The sequence below is a fragment of the Myotis brandtii genome, unplaced genomic scaffold (genome assembly GCF_000412655.1).
Source record: "Myotis brandtii unplaced genomic scaffold, ASM41265v1 scaffold136, whole genome shotgun sequence".
Lineage (NCBI taxonomy): Eukaryota > Metazoa > Chordata > Mammalia > Chiroptera > Vespertilionidae > Myotis > Myotis brandtii.
This window is the reverse complement of record NW_005354829.1, coordinates 458,505-479,578: the sequence shown is the minus strand read 5'-3', so window position 1 is coordinate 479,578 and position 21,074 is coordinate 458,505. Positions and strand designations below refer to the sequence as shown.

General features: G+C 35.7%; 1 protein-coding gene across 3 annotated transcripts in view; it reads left to right on the top strand.

Annotated features, from left to right (window-relative positions):
• The window catches only part of TLL1 (tolloid-like 1), a 165,571-nt gene that overhangs the window by 136,752 nt on the left and 7,745 nt on the right, over positions 1-21,074 (top strand). For all 3 annotated transcript variants that reach the window (XM_005860504.2, XM_005860503.2, XM_014534979.1), the window contains exons 17-19: positions 5,034-5,159; positions 7,268-7,395; positions 18,549-18,762. In XM_005860504.2, the coding sequence (XP_005860566.1) occupies positions 5,034-5,159; positions 7,268-7,395; positions 18,549-18,762 (468 nt within the window). The remainder of the gene's footprint in view (positions 1-5,033; positions 5,160-7,267; positions 7,396-18,548; positions 18,763-21,074) is intronic.

The following is a 21,074-nucleotide window of genomic DNA, read 5'->3' as shown; positions in this document are numbered from 1 at the left end:
ACAGTGATGGTGAACCTTTTGAGCTCGGCGTGTCAGCATTTTGAAAAACCCTAACTTAACTCTGGTGCCGTGTCACATATAGAAATTTTTTGATATTTGCAACCATAGTAAAACAAAGATTTATATTTTTGATATTTATTTTATATATTTAAATGCCATTTAACAAAGAAAAATCAACCAAAAAAAATGAGTTCACGTGTCACCTCTGACACGCGTGTCATAGGTTCGCCATCACTGCTATCCACTGAGCCAAACCAGCTAGGGCTGAAGACTTAGTCTTAAATGGTGCTGTTTGTAACCAGTGTTCTAAAAATTTCAGAGGTGGTTATGAATTTATGAAAACATAATGAGTAATATACCATGTTCAACTATTTTTTCAAATTCTTTTTCTAAGAATAATTATCAAAGGAGCCAGTAAAAAGAAGAAACAATATTTGACAATAGGTGATTCCATATTATTTGAAGAGGAAAGCTATTTAGAGTCAATAATAGCTTTCTTTCTGCTGTGATGCATCAAGGAAAAAGACAAGGAAATGTTTTTTAGGTTTTTAATGTACAGTATACAATGAAAATATTTATAATCATACAGAGATGTTAGTTATTTTTGCACATAACCTTTCATTTTAAAAGCACTGTATAGGCCTGGGAAATGGAAGAATGACTCTAAGAACTTATTAGCAGTCATTAATATCAATTTCCTGTCATGTCTATGTTCATAAAATTAAGAAACCATCACATATGAATTCTGATTTAATATTTTAAAGTATTTAGTATTTGAAGAATAAACCTCATTTAAAAGCAGTCTTCCTCACGGGTAACTTTAATGGGGATGTAATCTGTTACTGATGGACCTAGTAACTTGCTTTGTGGAAGAAATAGAATAGATCCCAGATTTCCTGACTCCCAGGTGTGTGTCTGTAGTAAATAAAGGAGTCAGATAAAATGATTTGTGCAGTTATTCTATCCCTAAACTGAAGTGGTTTAAACTGATATGCTCCTAACCCTATTCATCTTTCACCATATGCAGACTTTTCTTTACATTGTTCCTCCTATACATTATTTCTGTCATGGAATGGTCATCAATATTTTAGAAGAAATTCAACCCAATTTTATTTAACAAAACTTTAAATATTGGTGTGATTAATTTCAAATGGGAACATAAAACTTTCCTATGATTTTGAATTCTGTTCTAAGTTTTTATTATTAATGATATAAATATTTGCATATCTTAGAAAGCATAAATTGTCTCTGTCGTAGCTCATAGTTTAGTAGTGCTTTTCTGAAGGTGATTATTCAATAGTTTTGTGCTGAAATCTATGTATGCGATGTCTGTGTGTACACATGCATGGGAGTGTGTGTGCACCAGTGTGCATGGGTCTGTTTATATTTGAGCATTTATTGGGAGTTTACTGCTCTTATACAGTATGTTTCTGTTGTGGTGCATGGACCCTTCTTTTTTCTACAGACAAAGAAGCTTTCTGCAAAGAGAAAATTTTTATTTTTGAATCTTGCAAGAACTTGATACAGGTTGCCACTTCAGTTCCATCCAGTAGGTATTATTCTTAGACTGATGGCCTCTGATAGTCTCAGAGATGCTCTGCAGGCCTCTGTGGGGAAATGCCACCTGCTCTGCCTCCTATAATGGACCTGTCCTTCAGCTAACATGAAAGAATGGAAAGTAGATATGTCCATTCCAATGAAGGAGGCTCATTCCATCTGCAAAAAATAAATGTTTTTATTTCTACTCAATAAAACATTTATTTCTCTCACTAATAAAAAAACTATTTAAAACATTTTGTGCCTACAGTATGAAAATGCTAGAAAATTTCAAATTAATTATTCTTCAAATTCTCAATAACTAAGTTTATTATACAGACATTCTGAGAAATATTTAAAATGCTGCCCCCTTCTTGGTTCTCTCCTTTGGATTTTCATTGTTCAAAATATTTGTAATTTGTGTCCTAAGAGAAGAAATGGGAAAACAGTGAAAACATAATTGTGTTTGCTAATCGCTTTTCCCCCCTGGTTTGATGACCTTTCATGCATAAGAAATCCAGAATATACTTGTGGAATTAGGTATTTTATATTGTTGCTATTTCTCATCAACATAGATATTCTGAAATTACATCCACTTTAATTAGAATAGTGTATTTACTTCTATTCGAACAAATGTGTGTTTTAATAACCTCATCATGTTCACTACTTCATCATCCACTTTAATTAGAATAGTGTATTTACTTCTATTCAAACAAATGTGTGTGTGTTATTAAAAACCTCACCATGTTCACTACTTCAGAGACAACTTGAAATATTAAGTTAAATACCTTTATCTGAATGATGTAAGACATCGAGATAATTTTAAGTGTTCCAATGTTTACTGAAATTTTCTCTTTTCATATGAACATTTGACTCATGGGGGCACAGTTTTATACGCTACTTTGCTGGGCATGGTGACTCCTCTGCTGCTGTTAGTTACTGTTTTGATTAGTCCACTTTTGAATTTAAGCTAAACTTTAGATTAATCCATACATATATTCTAGCATATATCCTTAATTTTATGTAACATTGATCATATTGATTGACATTAGATGTTGGGACAACGGTAGGAAACACCAACCAATGGGGAAACTAAAATGTAATAGATACGTAGACAATAATTAAAATATAAAATCTTTTTCTTTCTCCTCCTTCTGCTCTTCCTCCTTTTCCTCATTCCTCTAAAAATTATTTTTAAATTATTATTTTTCAATCACAACAGACATATGAATAATTGGCTATGAAATACCACTATTCTAGTTTGATTGGCTTTACTTTCAACATTATTTCACTTTAGTTATCATTACCACAGGTCAGATTATATTCTATCAACTCTGAAGAAAAAAATTCTCCTTAGAAATATAACCTAGTGATGAGATTTCCACCAGAATGAAGCTTCAAAGTTAGAAATACTTATTTTGTGTTAGAATTATCTTCATGATGAAATGACTATGGATTTAAAAACTCAGCAATAATAACTTGTGTTTATTCATTTTTTAATTATAACAGTTTTATATCTTCTGTATGGCAATCCAAACAGATCCAGATAAAAGGAGGATTCAGGCAATGCTTACAGTTGTTAGATTTTCAACCATCTCTCGAGTCTGGTTGACCTATAGCACAACTACAGTTCGCTCTGTCAGATTTACTTTAAGTATAACAAGCTGTCATTATATAAACATTTTCATCGGAAATATGTGTCTATTGCAGAGTAAGAAATTCTGGCACCAGAAAATTTTATATTGGCTCTTTCCACTTAACAAACATGAAGTGTATTCTATATCCACTCATGAGAGAGTGAAGGATCTTAAGAGCCTCTGGAAAGGTACATAAAAACAATAAATTTAGAACATTTACTGCTTGACTGTCTAAATTAGAAAATGTAGGTAGCTGCCACCATGGTGGCAGGAAGTATGATTTACCATCCACCTGTTTTGCATTAATCATTAATAACTCAAACTATAATTTTCACTATTGATGCAAATAAGGGAGCAGAGATTCCAAATTATTATAAATTTCTCAAATTAATTTTACCAGGCTCATTTTCTATTAAATTCTAATTTCTATACATACTGGTGTTTGATGCTAGGCAATTTTCCTTATCCTACATTTTGAATGTGTTTCTTTAGTCTCCATAGTAAATATTAAAAGTGTAAGAAACTGTTAAAGATAGGTAGAATACACATAAATCATAGAGATATTGATTCTGATCATGTTCTTTAAAACTTTGGGACTGCCTGCTTCTATTTGGAATATTTTGATATTACCAATGCATGAATATATGCCAGGAGCCGTGTGGACTCTGCCATGCAATCAGTCTCCAAAAGGGGAAAAATAGATGTATCTTTAAAAATCACTCTCAGATACTTGGACAAAAACATCTTTCTTAAACCCATCTTCATAGAGTGAATAGTGATTTGACAAAAATGTAAATATAGTATTTGCTATTTGTGACTTACCGTGAGCTCACAAATTCCCTTTAGGAAAACCAGTTGACAGTGTAAATTATGAATTCAGCCTAACTCCTGATATGACTTCATGGGTCCCTTTTGTTCTCTGTGGTGTGGGAGTGATGACAGTGTGAGTGACATGTCATCATATATGTGTGTCATGAGCAATCTGTCGACTTTGACAGACAAGCCAACCGTGGACTAAGAGCTGAGGGACATGATGTGGTGCTGATGGTGCCTCTGCCTGGATTGACTGCCTGCCACTCTAGTTTGGCTTTTGTTCCTGTAGTGCATTTGTTGGCTGTTTCTCAAAGCTCATATTTCCCATTCTAACCTTTGCTTCTAGCACAATAAAAGCCCTTTTAAGGAATTACTTATTAATAAACTGGGCTGCTGGAGTAGATTTTTAAAATAGATATAAATTAGCTTTCTTCTTTAGGATAGTCTGTTGATGCCTTTTTCTGTCTTAGAATATTATGAAATGTCCAGATTCATCAATACTTAGCCTAACTGCAATGTTAATGAAAAAAATCAACTAGAGTAGTTACACTAACTAATTTTTCAAGTGATTATACACAAATCTTGGAGCCTTGTTTAGCCTCTATCTAAACACCATGGTTAATATATTGAAGAATTTCTCTCTACTTTAATGCCATATCTTGCATTTATTCAAACTACTCACAGTTTTACATTTATTTTTAAATATTGACTGTAAATGTTCAGAATTAGTTGTAAAAAGATCTGTTCTTTCTCTATGTCCTACTCAAAACTTTTACTTCAGGAATGAAAGAGGACTACAAGTTCTCATCCTGGCACAAATGGTCTTGGACACTCAATTCATGGTACAAGGCGCCAAGCTAAACAAGGACTGGATAGAACTAAGATTTGTTTTGTTTTTGTTTTTTTGTCTTTTTTTTCCTGTTGGGAACAGGGTAAGCTGTGGCTTAGTTTACCCTTTGCCTGTGTTAACCGCAACTAAATGATTCTTCTTTGATATTCTTTGTTTTTAAAGCTACTTACTAAACTATGGGGCTATCTCTTTGCTAGACAAAGACGAATGCTCAAAGGATAACGGTGGGTGTCAACATGAATGTGTCAACACGATGGGAAGCTACGTGTGTCAGTGCAGGAATGGATTTGTGCTGCATGAAAATAAACACGACTGCAAGGAAGGTATGAAGGGAGTGTTCTTTTTTAAAAAAAATCTTATTGTTGGAAGTATTATATGTCTCCTTTTCTTCCCCCACTGACCTCCCTCAACCCGCCCCTGCCCCCTGCCCCAAGCCTTCACCACCCTATTATCTATGTCCATGGGTTATGCATATATGTATACTTGTATACGGTCTTTGGTGCACATTAGTTTTTTGGTTGATCACCTTCCACCCATCCACCCTCTCACGTCTTCCCTCCGAGATTCCACACTCTATTCCATGCTTCTGGATTTCAGGAGTTCTTTTCTTGACAGCAGCTAGAATTTTAGGCCGTTTGGGTAAAACACTGCTTCCAGGTAGAGCTCTTTGTATCAGTGAGTGATATCACTTTCGAGTGTTCAAATGTCATATATATACATACACACACACACACACACAGTGGTCCAAGATCCAAGGCAAACTATTGGAAACCTCATATTACCTAAAGAGCCTGCACTTCACATATGGGTAGAATTAGAATAACTTTGTATAACAGACATAGTTGCTGCTATGATGCCATCTGGCAGCCAGAAAAGGACCACTTTATCCCCAGGTTTTCATTGGACAGACCTCTTGACAGTCTACATATTTAAGCTGAATTTCTGCTAAAGGCTTTGCATTTGGTTTAGTTTTCCCTCCCCAAAATATCTCATATATGTGCTATATGAGTGATGCCACTTTAAATACCAGGAGAGTCAAACTCAGATGCCTACCAGACAGAACGCATTTGAAAATGGAGATACTGTGCCATTTAAAGTTTTAAGTCTTGGTTTTAGCAAAAGGAAGGAAGGAAGGAGGGAGAAGGAAGAAAGGAAGGAAGGAAGGAAGGAAACATACTAGTAGGACAACAGTAGCCTACCAGTTTTGGACCCCAGACCTTACAATATTTCAATATTTTACAAAAACAATGATACCCAATATGAGCTAGATGGGCACAAGAAATATTTATTCAGTTTTTTACTTCTTCTGAATACATATTCCGTGTGCCCATCTAGCTCATATTGGCTATCATTGTTGCTGAGGGTCTGCTCCTGAATTTTCTACTTAACTTGGATTTATGCCTATTTTGAAAGAATTACTAAGGCAGATTTTATAGCTTGTGTCATTAGCACATGTGGATTGGTAGGTACCTGCCTAGAACCACAGTTAGATAGCAACTGTTTGTAAGCACATTCAAATAGTATCGTGAAATGACCCTTACTCCATTCAGTTCTATTCTAATATGGTCATGAGTCAAAAGTTTATTTTTCTCTCCATGTTTTCATTGAGCTACTGACATGACCCAGAATCATAGGCAAGCAAGATTTTCATCTCTTTTCCCTTTCATGTGTGAATGCAGAACCCTAGAGATTCTGATATTTATAACTTGGTAACGTATCTATGAAATTGACAGGCTGGGAAACAGGCCCAGTCATTTTGCAGATATGGAAGACAATTCAGAGCAGAAAAAAAGAGACAGCTTTTGCAGAGTATGCATGTAGCCCAGGGCTCACAGGTAGCAAATAAATGTTTGTTCATTACAGTAAATATTTTTAAGACAGGATTTTATAGGAAACTTCCTTATAGATAGAAATATATCCAGTATTCAAGTGTATATTTCAACTAAAGGAGAGAGAAATATAAATACATAATTTGTAAAATGGCTCAATGATCTTAATTAGCTTTAAATAATCTTTCTGTTTATAGAAAAAAAATAATTGAAATGTCACAATCCATTGATTTTTGTTTGTGGCATTGCATTAAATATTTTGCACATACCAAGTGTTGATATCCTTAATTGTCAATATATGCTGCTCGTTTAAAGTCTGAACTTACAGATCCAACCATTTTAAATAGCTTATTTTCTTTCAGGCATTTATAAAATTCATTGTAAACACTTAATTTCATGAAAGCAAGAAAACAAACATTGCCTGATTATGCTCAGCAACATGTGTGCCAAAGCACATGAATATGATAACAGACACTGGAGTGATGATTCGTTAGTATTCAGAAAAGTCTTTCAGTAGGATAGTGGGTAAATAAACGGCTTTATTGTTGGTCCAATACTGGGCTAGATTTCTGCACTGATTGATCTTATTGTTACTGGCACAGCTGAATGTGAACAGAAGATCCACAGTCCAAGTGGCCTCATCACCAGTCCCAACTGGCCAGACAAGTACCCAAGCAGGAAGGAGTGCACATGGGAAATCAGTGCCACTCCAGGCCATCGAGTCAAATTAGTAAGTGAGCACCTCATCCTTCTTTCATTAAGCCGATTGCCCGTGTCTTCCATGGCTCACACACGGAAGTAAAATAAGCGTTCATTTGATGGAATTGAGTTAGTAAGACAGATGGAACAGATTTTCTTTCTTTTGCTTTCCTACTAACACGAAACAAATCCCTGATTTGTACTGGTACTCATGAACTTCTCATATAGTGATCTTATCCTGGATGCTTTAGAAGGTATTACCAAAGTTACTGCAAAGCAGTCAGCTCTACTTCCTAATGTATTATTGAAAGTGATGTTTTCAAATGGAGAAAATAAAAAAGAAATTAAAAAATCAGCAAGACAGCAGTAAGTATTCACTTAAACACAGCATAGTAAATTCTACTGGCTGTGTCCATTCTATATGCCCTATATACAGAGCATATGTGTTTTTAATAATAAAAATAATTTTGTGTTGTGGTTTATGAAATATTCTTTTTTGCATTATAGTTGCCTCTTTAGACATATACTGATATCCTTAGACTTCTCACAAATTCAAATATGAATGTAATGTTTGTCCTCTCTCCTGTAGTCTTTGAGCCTCACATTCTGTCCTGGTCATCTGATAGTATATATTAAATTTCATTACAGGCTACAGAATATATATGAAGAGTATAATTTAAAAAAATAAAATCGTAGGAATATAGAAATTTTAAAAATTTCCTACAATATGCTGTTGTCAAAAGCATGAAGGAATGCCAGCTAGTAAGGCTCAAAATAATCTAGCAGTTGCCATAATAAAAGACAAGAAATTGTGTAGAGAATAAGGCTATCAGTCCATGGTAGCTTACTAGACCAGTCCAGCCATAATGTTAATTTTAAAATTGTTTGAACTCTTTCCTTTAGTGGTTATTTTTTGGGGGCAATAAAGTTCTCTGCAATATTATAACAACAAAATTCTCTAATGCAGTCACCAATGCATTCATATTCCTGGTATGGAACTCCTTGCAGTCAACATATTTGAAAAATATTAGTGACTTTCCAAACAAAGACATTAATTCATTTCAGCTGGTCTTTGGAAGGATGCTAGATGCTAAGATGACAGCACTGTAGGAACTTGATTGCTTTCCAGTCCTGTCCAAGGTCCTGATTAAGAGGATCACTCTCTGAATCTATGGGCTGAGATATAGAGGCTGCATTCCTTTCAACAGTGCAGTTAGCTAAAGGAGTTGAGAACATGGATTTTCCCGAAGACTTTTTTCAGTGTGAGATTCAGATTTTGTCTGGTATCAAAGTCCTCTCTGAAGAATTTCCTTTTATGTTTTGTGTACAATATGTCTGTGTAGTGTCACTATTTAAAGACATTTTCATTGGGTATGGAATTCTAGGATGACAATTTTATTTTACTGTCTGCACTTTAAACCATTGACTCCATTATTTTCTGAATTTCATGGTTTCTAAGAAGTCTGTTGTAAATATTAATGTTATTCCCATGAAAGTAATGATTTCTTTTCCTATGGTTGCATTCAACATTTTCTTTTTATCAGCAGTTGGAATTCAATGTATCTAGGTGTGTGTGTGTGTGTGTGTGTGTGTGTGTGTGTGTGTGTGTGTGTGTAGAAATTTATCCTCAGAATTCTATGAATTTCTTGCATCTGTATTGTGGTGTCTGTCATGAATTTTTAAAAATTTTTAACCATTATTTGTTCACAAAATTTTTCTGCACTATTGTCTCTCTTCACCTTTTTGAACTTTAATTACATATAAACTAGGTTGTTTCATTTTACCCCATAACTCTTGGATGCTCTGTTATTTTTTTGTCATTCTTTTTTAGTCTAAGTTTCAGTAATTTCTGTGAACCTATCTTTAAGTTCTGGGATTGTTTCTTCAGTTATCTTAAGTCTACTGATAAACTTGTAAAAGGTATTCTTTATCTTTCTTATTATGTTTTCTATCTCTAGCATTTCCATTTGACCCATTATTATACTTCTCACGTGTATTAGTCTGCTCATGCTTCCATGACTAAATAACATAAAATGTCTAAAAAGCAAAAATTTATTTTCTCATAGTTCTGGAAACTAGAAGTTCAAGATCAGGTACTGTCAGTGTTGGCATCTAGGAAGGCCTCTTTTACTGGCTTGTAGATGGTACTTCATTGCTCTATCCTCACATGGCCTTTACACATGGGGAGAGAGAGAGCTCTGGTGCCTCTTCATCTTCTTATAAGGTCACTAATGGGATTACAGTCTCACTCTTATGGCCTCATTTAACCTTAATTACCTTCCTAATGGACCTCCCTCCAAGTGCAGTCACATTGGGGTTTAGAGTTTTGACATGTGAATTGAGGGGAGGACAATTCATTCCAAAATAAAATCTCCTTGCTGAAATTTCCCATCTATTTTTGCATGTTGTCTGCATTTTCATTAGAATCTTTAACAAATTAATCATAGTTACTTTAAATTCTGTTGGATACTTTAAACAAAAGGGTCATGTTTGAGTCTGTTCTGTTATTTTATGTCTTAACACTGATATTTTCTTCTTGCCTTTATGTGTGTCATGTAATTTTTTATTAAACACCAGACAGTATGTATATAATAGTAGAGACTTTATGTCTGGAAGTAGACACATCTCTTCTGTTAGGCTATTAATGTATGTGCATATATGGGAGGGGGTGTTGTTGAATGAATCTAGTCAGTAATTAAGCTGAGTTTGGTTTTTCTTGTTCCTATGATTATCTTCAATGTAACATTGGCTTCAAATTCATTTTTCTTAGATGGGAAGCTGAGATTTAAGAGGTATTTTATCAATGTTTGTCTTTCATCTTTAGCTTCCCCATTTATATTCACCATGAACTATGTCCCTCTGCACACTTTTTTCCTTTTTCAGTGGTAGACTGAATTTGCTCATTACTTGGTGCTTGCTAGTCTGGTAGTGAGGGCTGGGGATTCTTTATTGTCTTAGCACAGCCTCTTCTTTAGACAGGCTCTGTGTTTTTAGGTCTGAGGGCTTGCCCTTCTCGGTGGTCCTATTTTTTGTCTCCGTGACAACCAAACTCCACCTTATGGCTCTAGTTGGTCTTCCATAGGAGAGTTTCTTTGCCCTCTCACAGTTGTAGTAGACCTCTAATGTTATTGGGGTAGGAACCTGTGCCCAGAACTTCCCCAGGGGCAGAAGTGTTTTGTTTTTTTTAACACCTTTCCTTTGGCTACACTAAGTCTATACCTTTGCCCTGGTGGTGAGAGGGTTTTCTGCTCCACTCCCTGAGGCTTAGGGCTTTGTTTCTCAGAAAGAGTTGCAACAGGGCTTCATGCTCACAGCAGTGACCTATTCCCTTTTCCAAGTCTGTAATACCAAGGAATGCACTTGGCCATCTCCTGCTCTGCCTACAATCTTTCTCATGAACAGGAGATTGAGGTCATGGAGAAGAGTCTCTCAGTGGTTGCAAACTCCCCATGTCTACAGCTCCCAGGAGTTTTATACTCTTACCCCTGTTCACACCTGATCTTTACCAATCCATTAAAAATTGTAGCTGAATGTTTCTTACCTAGTTATATGGCACCCAGCATTTCTTTCTTCTGTAGTCTGTCACTGTGAGCAGATGTTTATGTCTCATCTCTCCTTGGATGGGCCTGAGATTCAGTGGATTTGATACTACTTGGTTGACCGGTGACTTCAATTCTTGGATGTGTTCAGCAAAGTTGTGATTTTTTTTTAGTTTATATAGTTTTTTCTATTAGAGTAAAGGCAATACTATTTCCAGCTTTCTATAGCCACAGGGAAATAGAATTCCTAATGTACCTCAATTTGGCCATACTTTATTCATTCTCAATTGTATGTTTTTCAGCTTTTTGAACATCCCTTCCAACTCTAAGTCTGTTCTTTCATACCTCACAGGCTTTAGTTTTCATGCAAGTATTTTCTTGAGGATCAGGACGTAAAGCATGTCTGTTCAACAATGGTCATACTTACTATTATCCTAAGGAGGTAATTTTCAGAAGGAAAAGAAGAGCTGTAATGCAAATATGGATCTTTGTTTTAACTGTTTGATTTTGTGATCTTAGTAGAAGTAGTTACAGTCTAAACCATGTTTTCTTAAATATTGGCATGCATCAGAATTATCTAGAAGACTTGTTAAAACACTTCTGCCACCTCAAGTTTCTGAATAATAGCATAATATTGATTCTACTCTACCCCCCTCCCCCCATTAATCACATTCCTATAAAACACGACTCTCATTATCACTCTCAGAATCAGGATCAGTAAATAAGAAAGTAGTCCCAGGCAGTTGAGGTGTCTTGGCAAAGTCTATAAAACTAGTAGGCCTATCAACACCTTAGAGCCTAGGCATTCTGTCTCTTCATTTAATATATTTTTAATTATAGCATCCTGCATCAGAGAAGAAAGAAATCCAAAATTGCTGTGTATATGCACATATGTAATAATTTAAGTGGAAAACAATCATGTTAGTAAGACAAACTTACAGTGATTGACTAAATAAATATACAAGAGAAACATGGAGGGATTAGAAACATATATTTGGAACTCAAAGAGACTTGGGTCTAGATCATAGCACTTCTACTTACTAGCCATGTCATCTTGGGAAGATACTTATCCTTTAAAGCAGGGGTCCTCAAACTATGGCCCGCGGGCCACATGCGGCCCACCGAAAACATTTATCTGGCCCGCCAGATGTTTTTGCCGCCGCTGTGTGCATAGGAATTTGTTCATAGTTTTTTTTTAAACTATAGTCCGGCCCTCCAATGGTCTGAGGGACAGTGAACTGGCCCCCTGTTTAAAAAGTTTGAGGACCCCTGCAAGCCTTGATTTCTTCATCTACAAGTTGGACCTACTGCTCATGAATTTCATGTGTATTAAATGAATTTGCATATAAAATATTTGGCATAATGCTTTGTTGAATTATAATAAATATTGATGTATGATAACCAAATACAAATCATAATTATGATAATGATTAATAATTAAAAAGTTACACCATTTTATTATCTAATTCAACCATGATCAAGGTTTTGTGTAGCCTATGAATTTCATTTTAAATTCTAACAATTAAAAATGTAGCTAATGATTACTTGCCAGAAAACTCTTTCTTTAAATGGCCAGATAGTGAATATCATAGACTGTAGATTGTGTCGTCTATGTTGCAACAATTTAATTCTGTGAAAGCAGCCCTAGTCAATCCACAAATGAATGGACATGGTTGCGTTCTAATAAAAGTTTAATTACAAAAACAGGTCACAGACCGTATTTGCTCTGTGGGTTTTAGTTCATTGACTCAAGCTAAGGAGGTCAGGGGTAAAGCAGTTTGAAATCATGTCATCATAAGTGTTTGTGCTCATTTTCCTGAAAAGCAGAGTGAAAACATTTGGACGTACTTTCTATGACAGGTAGAATAATTCTCCCCAAACCCCCAAAGATGTCCCTGTCCTAATCCCCAGACCTGTACATGTGTTACCTTACATGGCAAAAGGAGCTGTGGTTAAACGAAGGATCTTGAAATGGAGCGATTATCCTGGAACATCTGAGTGGACTCTATGGAGTCATAAGTGTCCTTCTGAGAGGGAGGCAGGTGGTCAGAGAGGAGAAATGATGTTATTCTGCTGGTTTTGAAGATGGAGGCAGTGGACATGAGCCAAGGAGTGAGGGCAGCCTTTAGAAATTGGAAAAATGAGAGGAAACAGATTCTCACTAGGACCTCTAGAAGTGCTACATGCTGCCCACCCATTTTTGTAGACTATTGACCTCCACAGTGCTAGGACAATAAATTTGTGTTGTTTTAAGCCACTAAGTTTGTGGCCCTTTGCTACAGCAACAATAGGAAATTATTGCATTTTCCTTGTTTATAGTGTGTGTTCAGGCATGTGTTTAATCATGAGATACTTGCTGTGTGGTAATAGCTACAAAGTAAAAGGAACCTTGGTTGAAAGGGATAAAGTTCCGAATGAATAAGAAGAATGATCTATTATTTCTGCCTTCATCCTGTTTTAGTTTTATGAGACTAAACTGCTCATCAAATTTTGGGGGACCTTTTTCATTATGTTGAATTACTCTTCATTAAAAACAGCCCTGGCCAGTTTGGCTCAGTGGATAGAGAGGTGGCTCATGGAGTGAAGGGTCCCAGGTTTGATTCCAGTCAAGGATACAGTACCTAGCTTGCAGGCTTGATCCCCAGACCTGGTCCAGGCATGAGTGGGAGGCAACCAATTGATGTGTCTCTCTCACATCGATGTTTCTCTCTCTGTCTCTCCCCCTCCCTTCCATTCTCTCTAAAAATCAATGGGGGGAATATATCCTCAGGTGAGGATTAACAAAACCAAAACAAATAAAACTGAAACAAAATTCCAGGCAGTGGAGCATACAGTAATTAGTTTTATTCGATGTGTCTTAGCCTAGAGTTCTGCTAAGTTCCGTAGTTGTTATTTATAGCTTCATATATGGGATATTTTTAGAAAACAAAACACCCTCACATGTCATATAGCTCTACCATAAATCCATAAAGAGTATATTTAATCAAAGTTATAGAGGGCTCACAGGAAAAAAAAGAGCTTTTATATTAGAAGACTGGGGTTTGTATTCCACTGCACCATTTTTTCCAGTGGCCTCTAATTCTTCCAATATCTTGTGGGAAACCAAATGACAGTTCTTACCCAAAACAGGAAAAGGCAAAAGATGGCTTGGGACAAGGGAGCTCTGAATCTTATTTCACAGCTGCTCAAATTGCATCGGTCTCTTTAATTCTCTTAAATGGTCACCCTGGCTAAATTTTATATCCGCATTCAGCGCTATCATTTTATTATCTTGTCCTTTGTGGATACATGTAGTGACTCTAAATGGCCTAATCCTTTAGCCAGTGCCTGTATTTTCAATAACAGCACCTCCACAGATGTTCATATGAGGGGCCTGCATATGCAAGCCTGGCTGGTGGCCAGCTAGGTAGATTAGGCTTTCTTGGGTGTTCCAGAAACACACAGTTATTCTTTCCACAGCCTAAAATGAGAGTTCAATTTTATTTCCTTTGAATGGGACTCCTTAATCTCCTATTTTATCTTCTGGGAAATACATTAGGATTCCTGACGAGAGCTCACGGTTATTCACTCTTTCTTGGTCTTTCTAAAACCTAGATTAGTAAGCTTAAAATCACAGAACTATAATCATGGAATGAGCAAGGTTTAAATTTGAATACCAAAATGTCTGTAAAGTAGTAGTGTAAATGCTTAATAAAAATATTTTTAAAATCCCACAAAAGAGGGTAGTGTTACAGCAAAATTCAGAGTTCCTTACAGCTCCATACATCAGCTTTGCCAGCTCTCCTGTCTTCATTGTGAAGGTGCAGGACCTGTGGGTTATCTAAGTGTCTTTGTGGAGCATTGCTGTAACATTGGTTCCTGGTGGCTGGAAATGTTCACAAGATATAATAGAGATTCATATCTCAGAGTGTGTCATAGCATAAAGCAATAAACTGCATCTCACTATATCTTTGGAAACTCTAAAGAGTGTTTTTAAAGATTTCTGATTCCCCATGGGCTCCCGTAATACTTTTCTATGGCCTAGAAATATTTTGTATTGAGGCAAAGTCACTATGCATGGAGGTCCCTCTATGTGGATGTCTCGGTGATATTTAGGGCCAGATTAATGAGACCTCAGTATGTGAGTTAGTCATGCTTTGCTTGTGTGTGGTAGAGCATTTAGGTTAGGCTGACTGCTGGAAAAGGACCACCCAATCTTTGCAGTTGACCTAACAAGCTGCCACCAATTCCAAGAGGAAAATTCATTAATACCTTAATGAATGAGAGTTGTTTGCATTGCTTGAAAATATGTCAGCTACAGAATCTTTGCCTAATTTGATTCTTATAGGGTCAGTCTGATTCCATTAGTAATTTGATAAAAAGCCGGAGCCAGTTGGCTCCGGACCAGGTGTCAGCATGCCCCCCAGCCCACCAGCTCAATGCCACGCTGTGTAATGTTGCTGTGCTCTGTAAAACAGATGTTATGATTTACTCCAGACATCCTGCATTTCATTAAGGAGTGAAGTAGTCAGTTATCTCATTCACTTAGTTTTCAATGGACCAATCAATGGACTGAACATGTGTGGTCTGTAAAATCTGATCCCAGGTTTAGCTTTTACTTAGAGTATATGCGTTAGAATGCCATTACCCCCATCACACTTACCGTTTTCTCTTCTACACAGTATGTTTCTCTGCTCTTTATATTTATAGATGAATTATTCTAAATCACATTCCCAAGGGACAATTACTTGTCATTATTTTCAGATATCAGTATTTTTCTTCTTGAAATACTATTGATCTTATAATTCAGAAGCTTGATATAATATTTAATAAATTTATCTGGTGCAGTTAAGCCAATTTTCTCTCATTGGTTTTTTTTAAGGTTACAAACTGATATTAAGACTGTGAATGTGTGCTCAAGGAGGAGAGAAGCTAACTGAGTACCATCTCCTGAGAGACAGAAAAGCAGCCTCTTTGGTCTGCCACTCCCAGAGCATTTCCATTCATGGTTTTGGCCATAAACATGGGATAGGTGGGTAGGCAAATGAATGGGCAGACTTATCCATTTAGCCAACCATCCATTTAGGTTCTTCTATAATCTCATGTCTACTCTATGCCGATAGATAATAGGTAATAATAAATGACAAACTCCTTCAGTGACTGCCTACTTTGAATATTGTGTTTCAGGATAAACTGTTCACTATATTTTTCCACACCACTTTTTTTGTTTCCAGTGCAATTCTTTTTTTTTTTATAATATGTTTTTATTGATTTCGGAGAGGAAGGGAGAGAGAGACAGAGATAGAAACATCAGTGATGAGAATCATTGATTGGCTGCCTCCTGCATGCCTCCTACTGGGGATTGAGCCTCATTCTCTAATGCATTTTAATTTACTCTTTTTAAAAATTAGAATTCAATGGAATGACACATGAAAGATCAGCCCTCTTTCTTTTCTTTTCTTTTTTAAGTATCTTTCATTCCTTTCTCCTACACCCTAATTAATATAAATTGTTTCTTTCATTTTTTCTCTTCCTCCCCCCAAAGTCAGAAGAGATAGTAGACAGTGGTGTGGTATGGAACTGTGGCCAGCACTGAGGGAGAACTCTTCTTAGTCACTTTTTCTTTAAAAACTATAAAATGTATTTCAATTAAACTGAGCACTATGATTACTTCACAAAATTGCATTAAAGAAAACATGTATATGAAAGATCAGTCGGGAGCCGAAAACCAGGTATTACAGGCTTTATTAGGAAAAAGACCTGCTGGGCTGTCTCACAACAGGAGAGCAGCGGCTCTGACAGAGGTGAGCTCTCCTTTTGAGGGGAGGAATGAGGAAAGAACGGGGGCTTAGGGTACTCGGCACACGCTGATAGGTGATTCAATGTATAGTCCATATAAGGTACAGAATTGGGCCTCCTGGCATTTCCGGGCTGCAGGCCGTGTCATGATTACCGTTACTCTGCCTGCCATTTTGGGGAAGAGGTGATCTATCAGTATATAAAAAGCTTATGTGCGAATATTTTATGCTTCAGGGATTATAGCAAAATTAATGAATTTTCACGTATATTTTATATTTCCTCAGGTTTCTTTTATTTTTTAGCTTTGCTCTATAGCAGTGATGGCGAACCTTTTGAGCTCAGCGTGTCAGCATTTTGAAAAACCCTAACTTAACTCTGGTGCCGTGTCACATATAGAAACTTTTTGATATTTGTAACCATAGTAAAACAAAGATTTATATTTTTGATATTTATTTTATATATTTAAATGCCATTTAACAAAGAAAAATCAACCAAAAAAATGAGTTCGCGTGTCACCTCTGACACGCATGTCACAGGTTCGCCATCACTGCTCTATAGACTTAAATAGTAGTGATAGCTTATTTTTTCAAATGTGTGATGGTTTGTGGGGGAGGAGCCTTATTTGGTAATTGTGAATAACCTGGAATACCTGGAATCATTAATAGTTTGGACAATGTTATTTTCATTCTATCTTCATTACACTTTTCTTTGCAATAGTTAATGTATTATATATATACTAGAGGCTTGGTGCATGAAATTAGTGCACTCAGGGGAGTCGCTCAGCCTGGCCTGCACCCTCTCACAGTCTGGGAGCCCTTGGAGGATGTTTGACTGACGGTTTAGGCCTGCGAGGGGAGTGGGCCTAAGCCATTAGTTGGACATCTTTAGTGAGGCAGGAGAGGCTCCCGCCACTGCTGCTGTGCACACCAGCCAGGAGCCTGGCTCAGGGCTTTTGGCTGAGTGGCACTACCCCTGTGGGAGTACAGTGACCACCAGGGGGCAGCTCCTTCATTGAGTGTCTGCCCCTGGTGGTCAGTGTGCATCATAGTGGCCTGTCGGTCCACTGTTCAGTCGATCTGCATATTAGCCTTTTATTATATAGGATTTAATGAATTTTTATTTTAAGAATTTGCAAAGACCTGCACATAAAAATTAACACACAGGTAAATTAGAATGATTTTTAAATGGCAAAGCATACTAAACTTTGTAAGATTCCAAATATAAAATAAGTTTACCATTTGTCTGAATAGTAAATTTTAAAAGTTTAGCCTAAATTTATATTAGTTTCTAAAAATGTGGGTTGTAAAATCTAAAGAAAGAAATATATAGTGAAAATTTTCTTTGTTTTAGTTATTCTATTAAGATTTACTGCATTTAATTTTTGTCAAAATATGATGATTACTTTGTGGATTTTTCTTCTTGGTTTAGGTGCCTGAAAGTAGGATGATGTCCAATAGTTTATGATCATCAAAACCAGAAAGAATCAATTTTTTAATAAAATGGTTTAAAACTTTCTGATACATTCATAAAATATTTGGAATTAAATTTGGAATAAAATATTACTGTGTTATTCTAATTAGTCTAAATACTGGTATAGATTTAATTGCAGTAGTAGAATTAGTCATAATAGTCAAATAGTAGACTTTCATATGGGTTATTACATTTTTTTTCATTTTGTTTTCCAGATATTTTACATTTTATTGATTTTATAGCCCTTTCAATAATGTGCTATACGTATCAAATCATTTGCATGGCCTTGAACATATTTAATTGATCTGTATTTCTGCTTCAAAACCCAGAAGCCACTTTTAATAATAAGTGACTCCCTTCCTTCTTTCCTTCCTACATTCCTTTCTTTTTTAAACAGGCCTTTAGTGAGTTTGAGATAGAGCAGCATCAAGAATGTGCTTACGATCACTTGGAAGTATTTGATGGAGAAACAGAAAAATCACCAATTCTTGGACGACTATGTGGCAACAAGATCCCAGAGCCCCTAGTGGCTACTGGAAATAAAATGTTTGTTCGGTTTGTTTCTGATGCATCTGTTCAAAGAAGAGGCTTTCAAGCTACACATTCTACAGGTCAGCAAATTAGGGCCGTGCTTCTCTTTCCTGACTAAGGGCCAGCTTTTCTTCCTGTGAATGCAGTGGGTCCCATAACAGGATCCCACAACAGAGTAAATCTCACTGAAGCACTGTCTAGAACAGTGGTTCTCAACCTTCCTAATGCCGTGACCCTTTAATACAGTTCCTCATGTTGTGGTGACCCCCAACCATAAAATTATTTTCATTGCTACTTCATAACTGTAATTTTGCTGCTGTTATGAATCATAATGTAAATATCTGATATGCAGGATGTATTTTCATTGTTACAAATTGAACATAATTAAAGCATAGTGATTAATCACAAAAGCAATATGTAACTATATATGTGTTTTCCGATGGTCTTAGGCGACCCCTGTGAAAGGGTCGTTCAACCCCAAAGGGATCTCGACCCACAGGTTGAGAATCACTGGTCTAGAACCATGCACCATCCGACCTAACTAGCTTTTATCATTGATGAACATTTAGAAAGAAACCTAATAGTTTGGTCTGATTTGTATTCAAATGCAGTATGATCAAGTTGAACTACATATTTCTAAATATTTCTATAATGTATTATTAACTGTAACAATTTGATTTATATGCCATATTTAACAGATAGAAAATTTATAGTTTGGTATTCAAAAATTATGTGTTCTCTAATCCCTACTGGTTAGTTAGTTTTCGCATTAATTCATTTTTTAATCAAATTTGGGGATCATCTCTGTTTTATAGAACCTTATTTGTTTCCCCTTTTATTTGGCATGAAACACAGAAGTTCTGTAAACCTAATCACTAATATGATTTACAGATTACAGCTGTTCTACAAGTCTTTAAGAAATAAACTATAATTTAGAAAAATATGGATAATTTTAGGCAAACATGTAGAATAGTATTTTTATATCTTGGATCCAATTTAATAATATATTCCATAAATGTCTAGGAAATGTCATTTTTTTTTAAGTCTTTTAAAAAAAGAAATCAGTTAATTGCAGATGTTTACTAAAGTCATTTAGCTTATAGTGACATCTAGTGGCATTAACTATGTCTAAACTATTGAGACACGGAAGAAATCTATCTTGGTATAGAGCAGTATAAAATGTCTACATCAACGATTTTCAACCTTTTTCATCTCATGGCACACATAAACTAATTAATAAATTCTGCAGCGCACCAAAAATATATTTTTGCCAACCTCACAAAAAAATAGATATAATTTTAATTCCTTCGCACAGAACAGCTATTGTGTTGGCTGTTGTCATATTTTTATTTGACAATCTAAGGCAAAAAAAAGTCAGTGCCCTTGACTAAATAGTCAAGTATTGCATGTTTTAAATATTCTTGCAGCCCACCAGTTTAAAATTACTGGTCTGCATATTTATGAGACAATTTTAGTGCAGTAATTTTTGTCACAGTTTCATGCTGATTGCTTTTATCTTTTTGTTTCATTTTGTTTTAGAAATTTTAATTTTAATTATTTTATTGTCCAATATTATTTTTCACTCTAGTGTATTTTATTATAAGCATTAGATTTACATTGAAGGCTGTGAGAATGTGGATATTAATTGTCAGGATATTTATCTGATTCATAGTATTAATAATAAGATTCATATATAATATAAAGTAATAATTTTTTATGATAAATATTTTGGTTTGAGAAAAATCTTTCATGGACCATAAATTTCATATTAATGAAGGATTTTCCATACATTTGACATTTACTTTTAAATATTTTTCTGATAACTTGTCATGTGTTGAAGGAATTTGGAATCCCATTACTCTGTCAGTATTTTTCTAACAGTAGAGCGGTCATGGTATATGAAATTCTGGCTATCACAAATTCCAAGAATGCAGTGTGAAAACATGCTTTCAAAACTTTCAAAATAGTTGATGATATAGTATTTTAAATTATCTGAGTATAAATTCCTTTTTTTTAGCTTGGTAAAAATTTTCTTTAATAGGGAAACTTCTCTTTGTACTTGTAAATGGAAAGTAAAGATTATGTTGGTACATCTGAGCTCTTGGTCCAACTATGCCATCACCCACCTGGGAACTTGGGAAAAGACACTGTCTTTGGATCTCAGTTTCTTCATCTGTAAAATAATAATTTCAAAGTTTCTTACAGCTACAAACTCCATGACACCTTAATGTGCCCGGCATCTGCTCATGGAGTCTATTTGCAGTGTTTATATTCCCATTAAGAATCTATTGGAAAGGGGGAGAGATCAACCAAAGGGCTTGTATGCATGCATATAAGCCTAACCAATGGACACAGACACCAGGGGGGTGAGGGCATAAGTGGGGAAATGGGG